Below are 13,279 nucleotides of genomic sequence, written 5' to 3' on the forward strand. Positions count from 1 at the left end.
TATATCCTTACCATGGTGTCCTGATGTTTTTAGGATATCGATTAGTTTTCCATGTGGGACTTTATCAAATGCCTTCTCGAAATCTATGAAACATGCATATACATCGCAGTTGACATCCCTGGCTCTCTGTATTAGAACTTGCAAGCTGAAAAGTGCTTTCCTCGTTCCGAGTCCTGCTCTGAATCCAAGTTGAACTTCACTTAGCAGTTCTTCTAATTTGGTGTATATGCGCGAGTGAATGATAGTAAGAAGTACTTTAAGTACATGGCTCATCAAACTAATTATTCTATATTCTTCACATTTTTTCTAGCGCTGGTTTTTTTGGGAAGTGGAATGAATATTGATAGTAGCCAGTCTTTTGGTAAGTAACCAGTCTCATATATGTTGTTGAATAACTTCGTAAGAGCTGTAATTTGGTGTGTCTCTAATAGCTTCAAAATTTCACCATGCACCTCATCAGGGGTATACGTTAAAAAAATGCATTTTCTCGGCTCTTCATGGAGCAATTTCCTTCATTCTTTTTTTGTTCCCTAATAACTCGAGTAGAGCCATCGAACTAACGCATTATTAAATGTCAAACTTGCTTTTGTTTTGTTATAGTAGATTAATTTATTTATAAGAACAGAAAACTACATATTTTTTCCAGTTGTAGGCTTTTTTTAGATAAACTTACTACAAGTGTACCTTTTAAAGTTAAAAACATAAATATTCTCATTTGAAAGCTGTATAATTATTTAAACAATTTTTATTTAAACAAATTAAAATTTTGTGTTATAATAAATAAATTAATTTATTATAACAAAACAAAAGCAAGTTTGACATTTAATAATGCGTTAGTTCGATAGCTCTACCCGAGTTACTTGGGAACAAAAAAAGAATGAAGGAAATTGCTCCATGGGAAGCCGAGAAAATGCATTTTTTTAACGTATACCGATTTTGAACTTTAAGTGTTACATTTTCTCCAACCTAATTTTTGATTGAAATTTTGCTATTTTTGGCAATTTTCACACGTATTATCGATAGTTTTTATTATAATAATGTATGTTATGAGTATTTTAAGGATATGAAAATTGGTGTGGAGAAAGAGGACAAAAATAAAAAGGTGAAGGTTCGAAAATTATCGTCCTATTGTTTATATCTGTGTCGTAAATTCCGGTCAACTTTGACCGGTTGTATCTCAGGAACTACTCATCATAATTAAACGTTTTTTCTTTTAGAAGAAGTGTCCTGCCGTTGTTTTTCGAATACCGTTTTTACAATTTAATTTAGTTTAATATTTCCCGAGATATTCTATTTGTTTTTAAGCCAAAAAATTCTTTATAATTTTAAAATATTCCTGAGGCCGCTTAAATAGTCCAATTTCAATTATGTAAAGTACATTAGATATGTATAGTGCCTTTTTATGAAAAAATCATAGTTATTCTTATGCACCATAATTATTGTCGTTATTATAGCGACCGTAAATTTTGAATTAACAATTCAATTGTTGCTAAACGGTTCATTGAATTTCCATCGGCTTCTGGAATTATAATCTATACAAAAAGGGCTTTTACATTACCAAGGTATTTAATTATTGATTAACAATTACTTATCTAAAATTTTAGTTGAAAATTAAAGATTTTGTTGGAAAAACCCGCTTTTTCCGGGGAAAGTTTTCGTCGAAGTGAATCGGGAAAAACACGTCTCTATGCAGAATTTAATTGCGGTGAATTTTTATTTGTGTTTTTGGTGTAAAATTAAAATCTTTGGAGTTATAGAGCAAAAATTGAAAAAAACACGATTTTCGGGCGCCATTTTGGTTATAAAAAAATTAGCACATTATCTGCGGACTTTGCATACCTATATTATTAATATATACCATCATAAGATTCGATTCCAGCAATAAAATTGCTGGTAAATAACTTTTCCCAAAAATGGCCTATTCTCCGATAATCAGCCCAGACTATAAGTAATATAACCATTAATCCTCAGTTTTTTGTTTAAATAAAGATTAAAAATATTTCTTAATTAAACACTTTATGTTGATCAATAATTTAATTTTCTACATCTTCAACATTTTGACAGAATTTCTTAAAAAATAAATAACAATATCTGGGACAGTAAACACTATATAAGACTAGAGCTAATACACTTATCACTTTCAATATATACATAAGTTTTGAACACATTTATTATTTTTTAATCTTAAACTATTTAGACGGAACACTAGAAATTAGTTCCCTTCTTTTATATACAGGTCCACTTTGAGAGTTTCCAGCTTTATCATCACGTTTGCTTTGAGCTGAGGTCGATTCTAACGTCTCAGCATCTGGTATATGCCTTGTTTGATGTCTTGAATCGGTGTATCGCCTCTTGGTATATTTTTTCTTTTCTCTGTCTACTGTTGTGGATTGTGCCGTTTTTGTTTTAGTCTCTTTCATAATTCTTTCAAAATCTGCAGTTTTAGACCTTAACACTGCGTTTCCAATGCTGTTTATACTAGGCGTAAATTTTGGTTCCCGTTGTACATCAGCTGATGGAGTACTATATTTTTGCTTGTTAAAAGAAACTTCTCGTTGATATATTTTTGATGGATCTTTACCATCTTTTACTTGTTGAATTTCTTGTGTTGACGAAAATGATACTTTTTGAAGAGTCGGTGCAGTTTCTCGTACGATATTACTCTTTAAGATTTTAATTACAGATTTTGAAGCCTGAGGATCATCGGGGATATAATTCACTGATGTTCTGGTACTATCTGGAGAAGTAGGGGGACTAGATGTCCACGAAGCAGCTGAACTGTATACTCCAGCATCGGCAATGCTGCTTGAAACTGATGTGGGAGTGTTTTGAATGGGACTGGAGTACGTTGTGGTCGATCCAATAGCAGAGTCGTATCCCGGTACTACTGATATGGATCCTGTTATTGGTTGAACGCTAGAGGTCACTGATGAATCACTATCTAAGGAGTGGTTTCGTCTTCTAGGAGGCACAGATGGCGTCCTTATAAGACCTATCGTCATTTGTTGTCGACCGTTCTCTCCGTCTTCTATAAAAGGAATGTCGTCGTCAACATTGTAGGATAAGGACTGGTTTTGTGTGTGAACAGGTATTGTTAGACTGGCAGTGATTACTCCACTATTGTCCAATACGTAAGGGGATGACTTTCGTCGCTCGTAAAGGTTATCACTGGATTTCATCATTCTGGCCATATCATCTGTATGGGTGGAGCTGGTGGATTCTATGGAGGAAGATCTATTTTTAAAACCGTCGTCATCTTTTTGACCCCGTAGTCGAGAGATGATAGTTAGAGCGGATGAAGTGAGACTGCCTTCTTTACCATCTTCTGTTTTTTCTCGTCGTCTTCGGTAACTCTTTTCGCGAATGCGGTCCTTGTGCCTAAAAAAAAAATTAGTATTATTTTTTAATATTCTCATATTTTTGTTTATAATAAAATTAGCGCCAGGTTTATGAATGAATTGTATACTTGTGTAATGTTTTTTAAGGATTTTATTTGAAAAGGAAACATAGGGCTGCATTGTGTGATGTCTTGCGATGCTAACTTGACAGTGATTTTCCTTAAAAAATTGGCTATCTCTCTCGAACAAGCCATCATTTCAATAACTATTCTAATTTTAGGGTGATTCCATCTCAAATCACTAAATTTTGGATCAAAAAAAATTTTGGACCTCCGATTTGTCTGAAAATTGGTATATAGCTTCTGCGGGACGTAAAAATAACATATTTTAGGTCAAAAAATGTTTTTTTCTTTTTTTCTCAAAATGTTATTTTATGCGATTTTACAGTGATTTGGTGTTTATTTAAACAAATTTGCATTTTTTTATCGTAAACTATCAATGGAAAACATAATATTTTAATAGAAGGGCCTCAAAAATGTCATCATAAGACATTAAAACAAGTTGTCTTAATTCGAAACAAGTTATTGATCAAATTTTATGGTGTAGAAAACGTTATACAATTTTTTTACATTTTCCCCCATTCCCAAAATACATCATAATAGATTTGGCTGAAAATTTGCCCACAAATAACCAAAATATATAACTTTAAGTGGTTAAAAGGATTTGAATTATATTACAATACCAAAAAAGTTACAAGAAATATCATAGTCAAAAAAATAGGCGTCTACTGTAAGTACAATTAACTCGGAAAATATCGACCTCACGACAAAAATTGTTAAAAAGAAATTGTAATAATTGTAAATACGATTTATTTGGAACAATTTCAGTTCCTATCATTTTTGTCGAAACGTTAAAAATGGCGGAGATATTGAGCAAAACAGGTTCTCCTTTAAAGTCAAGATGGCGACTAACGTAACAGAGGAATTCATTCGAGCTTTTAAATTTAAGCTACTATTGACTCCCCTAAAGATTTATAAAATAAAATTTTGGACAGCTCGGCATGCAAGGTCAAAAATGCTATCCCGACTGGACTAATATACTTTTGAGTCTGATATTATTTCATGTAACTTTTTTGGTATTGTAACATAATTCAAATCCTTCTAACCACTTAAAGTCTTACGTTTTGACTATCTGTGGGCAAATTTTCAGCCAAATCGAGTATGATGCATTTTGGGAATGGAGGAAAATGTAAAAAAAACGGTATTTTAACGTTTTCTACACTATTAAATTTGATCAAAAACTTGTTTTGAATTAAAATAACTTATTATAATGCAATATAATGACATTTTTGAGTCCCTTCTATTAAAATATTATTGTTTCCATTGATACTTTACGATAGAAAATGCAAAGTTTAAATAAACACCAAATCACTGTAAAATCGCATAAAATAACATTTTGAGAAAAAAAGAACAAGATTTTTTGACCTTAAATATCTTATTTTTACGTTCTGCAGAAGCTAGTATACACCAAGTTTCAGAAAAATCGGAGATCCAAAACTTTTGCCTGAGGGATTTGCCATGGAATGTACCTTTAACTTCACTAAAGCTCTAGCTGTCAGGTGTAATTAACCTTCCGCGACTGACATTGGGTCTGTGAGACGGACCACTTCGAGATTTTACGATTATATTCAAATTGTTCGTCACGTATCTTCGCCTCCATCAGTAGCTGCCTGATTCAGGTGCCTGTTTTTAGTGTTGAAGTTTGAGTCTTTAGTGTCAAGTGATTTTGCAATTATCGGTAATTTTAAATAAAAATTTTTCTCAGAGACCAAGGGCGGATCCAGGGAGGGGGCCCCTCCGAGAAATTAAAACAATATAAATTTAAATATTTGCAGTTCAAATGTTTTTAGTTTCAAACACACATACAGGGTATTCGGTAAAGAATGGGCCATAGCTTAACCTCAGGTAGCTGAGGTTAAAATAGGCCGATTTAAGCTAACTTACCTTAGTACAAAGTTTATAATAACCGAGATACAGGGTTTCAAAGTTAAACTTTTTTTTATTTATTATTGAATATTTCCTTACAGGCATAAGATATCAACACGAAATTTGGTATGTGGGGGTTTTTTGGGTCGAGAAAACTAAATTCCCTACCAAAAATTATGTGTTTCCCAGAGGGCGCCACATACGCCTTTCAGCACTCATTTAATAAGTTCAATTTTTTTTATCCGTCACTCCGTATAATTTTGACATTAAAATTTTTATTCCCCTATTAGTTTTACTTAAAAAAGGTATACTTCTTTCATCTCCCTAAACTCAACCGTTTTCGAGATAAACGCATTTTAAATCTGCGGTGCAACATAATTTTTAGCATAATATCATTGTAGTAACACCAGAAAAAAAACTTAAAATAAAACCATAAAATTATCCAAAAATGTATTGCAAATTTCTTCAAATGGAATTTGCGATGCAAGTACATAAATTTGAGAACTGGCACAATTATTATAGTTCTAAGTTATTTTTCGGGTGTAACTAAAATGATATTATGCTAAAAATGATGGTGTATCGCATATTTAAAATGCATTTATCTCGAAAACGGTTGAGTTTAGGGAGATGAAAGAAGTATAACTTTTTTAAGTAAAACTAATAGAAGAATAAAAATTTTAATGTTAAAATTATACATAGCGAGGGATAAAAAAAATGAAGGTAATAAATGAGTGCTGATAGGCGTATGTGGCGCCCTCTAGGCCACACATAATTTTTGGTTGGGAATTTAGTTTTCTCGACCCAAAAGACCCATACCTACCAAATTTCATGTTGTTATCGCATACAAGTCAGGAAATATTCAATAATAAATAAAATAAAGTTTAACTTTGACACCCTGTATCTCGGTTATTATAAACTGTGTACTAAGGTAAGTAACCTTAAATCGGCCTATTTTAACCTCAGGAACCTGAGGTTAAGCTATGGCCTATTCTTTACCAAACACCCTGTATATGTATAAAACAGAGGATAAATATGTCTTCTAGACTAGAATTGAACAAAAGCAGTAACGGAAGCTTCAGAAGAATGACGTAGGATGTTTTGTAAATCAAAATGTTGATAATGTTACAGAGCACCGATTGTTAGAACGATATTTACTTGGCAGCCATTAAAATCGTATCAATTTCCACATTCGGTACACATACAGAATAAAAAGAAATGAAGCGAAAAATGAGTTGGTTGGTACTTTCGCAAGTATTGCTTTTTATTTTTCTAATGATAAAAATGTGGTCACAATAAAAGGATGGCAGCCTAAAGCCTTGTCACTAAACCTTTAACATCTTTCGTCAAACTCATGGGCAAAGACGGAGGCATACAAACTCATGAAAAAACATCATACGACAAGGAGTTCGTTCAGGTTTAGCTGGATTTTCTACAAAGTTACCGCAACCCGCAAAAGTCAGTCATTAACCAGATAGACTCTCAGAGGTCTAAAGAGAAACAAGAAAATTGAGAAAGACTATGACCAATAGTAGAGTCTATAGGGTTCTTAGGTGACAAAATATTCCTCTCTGTAAGAGGCCATAGTGATAATGGCCTTCTGCTTCTGGACGAAGATGCTGGACCTAGAAATGAGGGAAATTGTTAAGGTTTAAAATCGCATTAGGAGATAAGACTCTTAAACAACACCTATCCACAGCGTCTTCCCGAGCAACATACATTAGTAGCACCATTCAAAATCAATTGATAACAAATTGTGAAAAAATCATTAAACAAATAATGAATCAGGTTCAAAGTGCAAATTATTACTCTGCCATATTTGACGAAACAACCGACGTACCTATCACATATGGAACAGCATTCTCTACATTTGAGGTAAATACACAATAATAACATTCGTGAAGACTTTGTCAAGTTCATTGATGCTTATGAGAACATAAAAATAATTAGTGAAAATCAAGAAAGGGGGAAAAAGAAGGCCTGGCAGGTGAAGCATTGGAAAAAATAGTATTAAACTTATTGAAAGAACTGCACTTGGATCCGAAGAAATGTGTAGGAATCGGTACTGACTTTAATAATACTTTAATATCGTTTAGTTTTGAATATCTTTATGACCCTCAAAAGTGCCTTAAAACTCGTCATCGTAACCCTAATTTTTAAAAATTATCCCCAGACCCCCTGGTACTCCCCTCCAAAAAAAGTTCATGGCCCCTCCCGAAAATCGGTCCTCGATCCGCCGTTGTTAGAGACCGATGTTGGACGTGACATATTCGATGAAAAAAATATTTATATTAACGGAACATCATGCGAACAAGTGCTGGTAATTTAGTAACCAATTGCCAGAAGTAAAAGGTGAAGCTGGGTGCAAAATAACGGCAGTGGAAAATTGAGCTTGTTTGTGACAAATGAGATGTTTTATAATTGTTTTTATTTTCTATGGTATTTTGCTAATGTTTAAGAAGCTCAATAAATTAAAAATAGGTATCAATCTTGTTTAATTTCACTCCTTCAAGAAGTAAACAAAACCGTACACTTGAAAGTATGTCAATGGAAACATGTTTTTTATTTCGGGCTCTGAGAAGGATGATAGCTTTAATGTTCAGAAAACCTATGTTAGTTGCGGAAGGTTAATGTAAGCTTAAGTTAAATAAAATATAAAGTTATCATTCATATCACTTCTACTTTCATAAAACGTGAAAACTTCAAGTATTAAATGCGCATCTTAACATGGTTTTCTTCTTTTCTCTAATTTTTGGCCATATTATCCAGCAACAAGATTGCACATCTGTTATATTTTTACATATACTTTTATCTCTATATTAAATCAAGTAATGGTTTATGTTATCACCCATCACCTATACCGTATATCGAATATTTACTGCCCTGGCCTCATTACGACTCTTGGGTCCAATATGCTTTCACCGTAGCAATTTTTTTGTTTGTTTTTTTGCATATACTCCGATTACTTCAGTTATCCTGTGTAGTCTAGATGCTCAGTTTTGTTTCTAACGTGTGTCAGTGTATATCCGAAGTATAGATAAAGCAACAAATTTTCCTGTGTTAGTTATGCCTATATTTAAAGTACAAAAAATGATAACAAAAGCTGCTGGAATCAGCATCTGGAAATATTAATCTTGGGTAATATCAATATCAATTCCCTTTATTAACATGTCTGCCTAATAAGCGTCTCCGTCATATCTTCGTTGGTATTTCTCTCCTACTCATTTCAGGAACCCGGAGATGGCAAATTCTTCACACTGGGTGATTAATATTATGTCGACGTTGAACATGACCAAACCATCGTTGCCTATGCTCTCTCATTTTGGCATCAACTAGTCACCCACCTAGACTGAGTCATAATATACTCATTCTTAATTTTATCCTTTTTTGTCACTCTACTTATCCATCTAAGGATTATACTTTCCGCCACATGCATTCGTTGTTCCTCTTTTTTTTAACTGCTCAGCATTCGGTTACTAGATCATAGCTGGTTTTATACCTGTTTTATTGAATTTTTCCCTTAGCTTCATTGGAATATTTCTGTCACACAAAACACCACTCGGTTCTTTCAACTTTTTCTATTTAACTCTAATTCGACTGCTTTAAGTTTTAAACCATTTTCCTCAAAAGCGCGTCTCCACAGTTCCAGTTCCAGAAGTCGCCTTTAATTTACTAATACGACACCAGCATACAGGGCCCCTGTAGTTTCGTTGTTATTTGGCGTAAAACTAACTGTAACTGATGTTACTCCCTCATACATGTATCTCACAATATTTACATAATCAACGAGGACTCTTTTCTTATAGAGTACCTACCGCAAAATCTCTCGACGAACTATATGTAACTATGTATGTAACGACATATATTTTTTTTATCAACGGCATTATAATAAAAATTGCGTATTAGTTTGTTGACCTGTCTAGCAGAAAACCAAACTGATTATTGGTTATATTGTTTTGTAAACAGGTACTAATATAGGTACTTCTCCTTTTGCCTGGCATTTGTCGGATAATAACGAATGGCAACAAAGGGAAATTTTTGTGCAAATTTTTTATATTTATTTTTTATGTTGGGGATAACAAAAATGTTTACTAACGGTTGCATGGTTATTTTTTATCATGGTATACCCTTATAATTTCACAACCAAATACCCCTCATAAAACAAACGTGTTTTGTTACCAATTAAGTATTTCATTCATTTATTTCAAAAAGCATAAAATTCCTGCACCGACTACGATTCTATGTAACACTGCTAATAGTACGGGTAGTAGCTTTGTGTTTTCGTAGGAGTTTTCTACTGAATAAATTTTATTCCTAGCAGTTGAATATTGAATAGTGTCCCATAGTCAAAAAAATGTACGTCACCATCTGATTGTCATATAAAAAAAAATATTGCCTTAGTAGTCCAATCGGGATGGCATTTGACAAGGCTTTGTTATTCTAACCGTGAGAAGGGTTAATGGTAGTGTAAATTAAAAATCGCGATTGAATACCGGCCTTGCGTTAGCCGCCATCTTGAGTAGAATTTAAAGTTTTTGCTCAAAATCGCCGCAATTTTCAGCTTTTTGACAAAAACAGTAACGATTGAATTTGTTGCAAATTTGATTTTGAATGCGACAGTAAATTGCGAAGTATTATAGACATGATATCGACTCACTCACCCTATTCACGTCTTTGACAGCCTAACAAGACCCGACATAATAGAAGGCATAAAAAACCTAGATATTCCAACAAAACTTATGAAGCTTACGAAAATGGTAATAGAAGGGTCGACAGATTACTATTTAATATCGCTATAGAAGGAACAATAAGTGCTACAGAAATAAAGGTATTATAACATCGACTTCACTACTTGTGGCGTATCTATACTGACGATATAGCATTGATTAACAGAAACCTAAACAGTTTAAAGCAAAAATTTGCGAAGATGTGCACGGACGCATTCAAAAGGGGTTTAGCAATAAATCAAAACAAAACAAAATACCTAATATGCTCAAGACAAATTTCAGTTAATGTGACAAGTTTAAATATTGGTCAATATGAGTTTGAAATGGTCAACTATCTTGGAGTTTAAGTTAACGAAACTAATAATGGAGGCATAGTAATCAGTGAAAGAACTTCCTCAAAGATAAGAAGCTTACTCTGAATACTAAACTTAAAATTTATAGAGCAGAAATTAGACCAATAATCACATATGGCACTTGAGTAATGTGTCTGACACAGAAAGATGAAGAAAGATTGAGGATCCTAGAGAGAAAACTTAGGTAATAATGAATTTAGAAAACTGATAGAAAGAAACCACGAAGTAAGACAACTTTTGAAAGAAGAAGACATCATCAGATTTATTAAGGCATCACGACTCAGATGGATCGAACATATGTATTAAAAGAAGAAGTCCAGAAGCAGTTATAGAGAAAATTACCGAATGGAGGCCTCTATCAGGCAGACCACGAGAAGACCCAAAACCAGATGGGAGAACCAGATAGTCCAGAAACTTAAAAAGCAGGGCCGTAACTACCATTGGGGCAACAGGGGCAGTGCTGCCTAAGGGGGGCCCCGTGCATAGATTTTAACGAAAAAAATAAAAATATGTATTTTAAAAGCCGATCTCAACAAAATATTTTCGAATGACACATTTTAAAAAAGACCGCAACATAGTTTTAATTTTTCATTGGGGAAATTAGTCTTTTAGATAAAAATGCAATTGGAACAGAACAGGGCCCCAGAGGCCTCAGCTAAACTGGGGCTCCCGAGACCTTAACATAAAAATTTAAATTATTGCTTAAGAAATTAGTTACTTCGGCGTAATAAAACCTAAAATGCGATTGGAAGAGGCATAAGCGGCTAAGCTGGGGCCCCGAGACCTTTCGTAAACATATAAATTATGACTGAGGAATTTAGTTATTTTAGCGAAATAAAAACTAAAATGCAACCGGAATAGGGGCCCCAGGTCCGAGCTACTTTTTCTTAATCAATTTACCCCAGACCACATCTTGGTACGTGAAAGGAACCACATATTGAAAAGAAATGTATACATAAGATAAAATGAGCACATTAGGATCAGTCCCACCAGTACACTGACCAGCTTCACTGAGTGTGCTTGGCTCACACTGCAGTAGCTTAAGGCACCTTAAGGTGCTTTTAAATCAAAGTGAACACAAACGAAGGAACGAATTCGTTGTTGTTGGCTTGTTTATTCGTTCGGTACAAAGTAAAACCATTTACATTGTAGCGAACGAACGCATTCGTTGATAATTCGTTCGCAATGTCAGATATAGATGAACCTGTAATCATTAGAGCTGCTAATTTTATAGTTATTGCAGGACATGCAGAAAAAAGAAAGAATAGAGTGTGGTGTTCACATAGGAGGGAAAATGCACTTTCAACGGGTTAAATATCAAACAATTTTCCGGACCCTCCTTGCGCTGGGAGTAAATTCCTCAGACCTCCCGGTAGGGGGCTCCCAGATCACATTTGCCCCGGGGCCCCCAACATCGTAGTTACGGCCCTGTTAAAAAGATGAGAGATGAGAATGGGAAACCATGAGCAAAAACAGGAACCAATGGAGAAAAATTAAAGAAGATGCCAAGTAACACAATCAATTGTAAAATCAGAATGTTAATGCGGACTTATTCCCGGCGACAAATAAATCGGAAAGCCCAAAGTGGGCGGCAATGATTCCACTAGGAGTGTAGATGCAATGATGAAAGTTAATAATAAACGAGATAATTCAATATGTATGCTTCCCCCATCCCCTTCCACGATATTTCTAATAATATCGACTAAACAAAAATTTTTATACCAGTCTCAGAGGCTGTCACTCCTAACTCCACAGCAGTGTTGCCGACTGACTCCTATTTTGCTGACTATCGAACACTATTCAACTGCTACAAATAAATTTTATTCGGTATAAAATTCCTACGAAGACACAACGTTACCTCCCGTGCTATAATGCACTGACTCATCAGTGGCGAGAAAATCTTTTCTGTCTTTGTTTCCATGCTCTCTCTTCTTCATTTGTGCATATTATGGCTAAAGTGGAATTGGGCCGTTTGTACGTGAATTTAAAATTCGGTTTGCCTTTTTTGTATTTATACACGTTTATGGGGTTTTTCTAACATAAAACCATTTTTCCTATTTCTTATTATATTGTTTTTAAAACGCAAAATCTATAAAATCAATGTACATCTTCCAAAATTATTTTCAATGGATGTTCTGTTCCTGCATTAAAGCTAGCATCTACATGTTGTGTAGCTGTCTTTCTAAATTTACATCCTAATTTTTCGTTCGGGCGATACTACTTTCATCGTCTACGTTTTTCTCGTTATCACTTATAGATTAGTGTAAATAATGTTAACTCATCTGAATCTGTTGAATACGTTTCTCTTTTCCTTCTTCTTCTTGTAGTACCGTCTCATATCGGAGGTTGGCTACCATCACAGTAATCTTAACTTTGTGGTCTTCAGCAATAAACAATTGTATTGAACTGCACCCGTACCACTCTCTTAAATTTCGCAACCAGGAAATCCTCCTACGTCCCACATTTCTCTTTCTCGAGATTTTTCCTTGGATTATGAGCCTTAGCAGGGAGTACTTCTCCCTTCTCATTATGTGGCCTAGATATTCCAGATTTCTTGTTTGTATGGTTTTTATGACTTCGCATTTCTTCACCATATTAAGCAAAATATCTTGATTTGTTACACCACATCTCAAATGCCTCAATGTTTTTGATGTTTATATTTTTCAGTGTCCAAGTTTCCATACCGTACAGCAGAACGGAGAAAACATAGCACCTTAACATTCTCCTTGTTAAGTTTAGATTTATGTCCCTGCAGTATGGGAACATTTTCATTTTGATAAATGATTGTCTCACTATTTCTATTCGCTTCTTAATTTCTCTTGTCTGATCATTAGTATCTGTGAACCAAACCCCTAAATATTTGTAGAACGTAAGTCTTT

General features: G+C 34.1%; 1 protein-coding gene across 1 annotated transcript in view; it reads right to left on the reverse strand.

Annotated features, from left to right (window-relative positions):
* Positions 1-2,015: 2,015 nt before the first annotated feature.
* Positions 2,016-13,279, reverse strand: part of LOC126885093 (uncharacterized) — a 275,171-nt gene continuing 263,907 nt past the window's right edge. The window contains exon 10 of the mRNA XM_050651517.1: positions 2,016-3,378. Within this exon, the coding sequence (XP_050507474.1) occupies positions 2,190-3,378 (1,189 nt within the window). The 3' untranslated portion in view covers positions 2,016-2,189. The remainder of the gene's footprint in view (positions 3,379-13,279) is intronic.

This window comes from Diabrotica virgifera, chromosome 5 (assembly GCF_917563875.1).
Source record: "Diabrotica virgifera virgifera chromosome 5, PGI_DIABVI_V3a".
NCBI lineage: Eukaryota > Metazoa > Arthropoda > Insecta > Coleoptera > Chrysomelidae > Diabrotica > Diabrotica virgifera.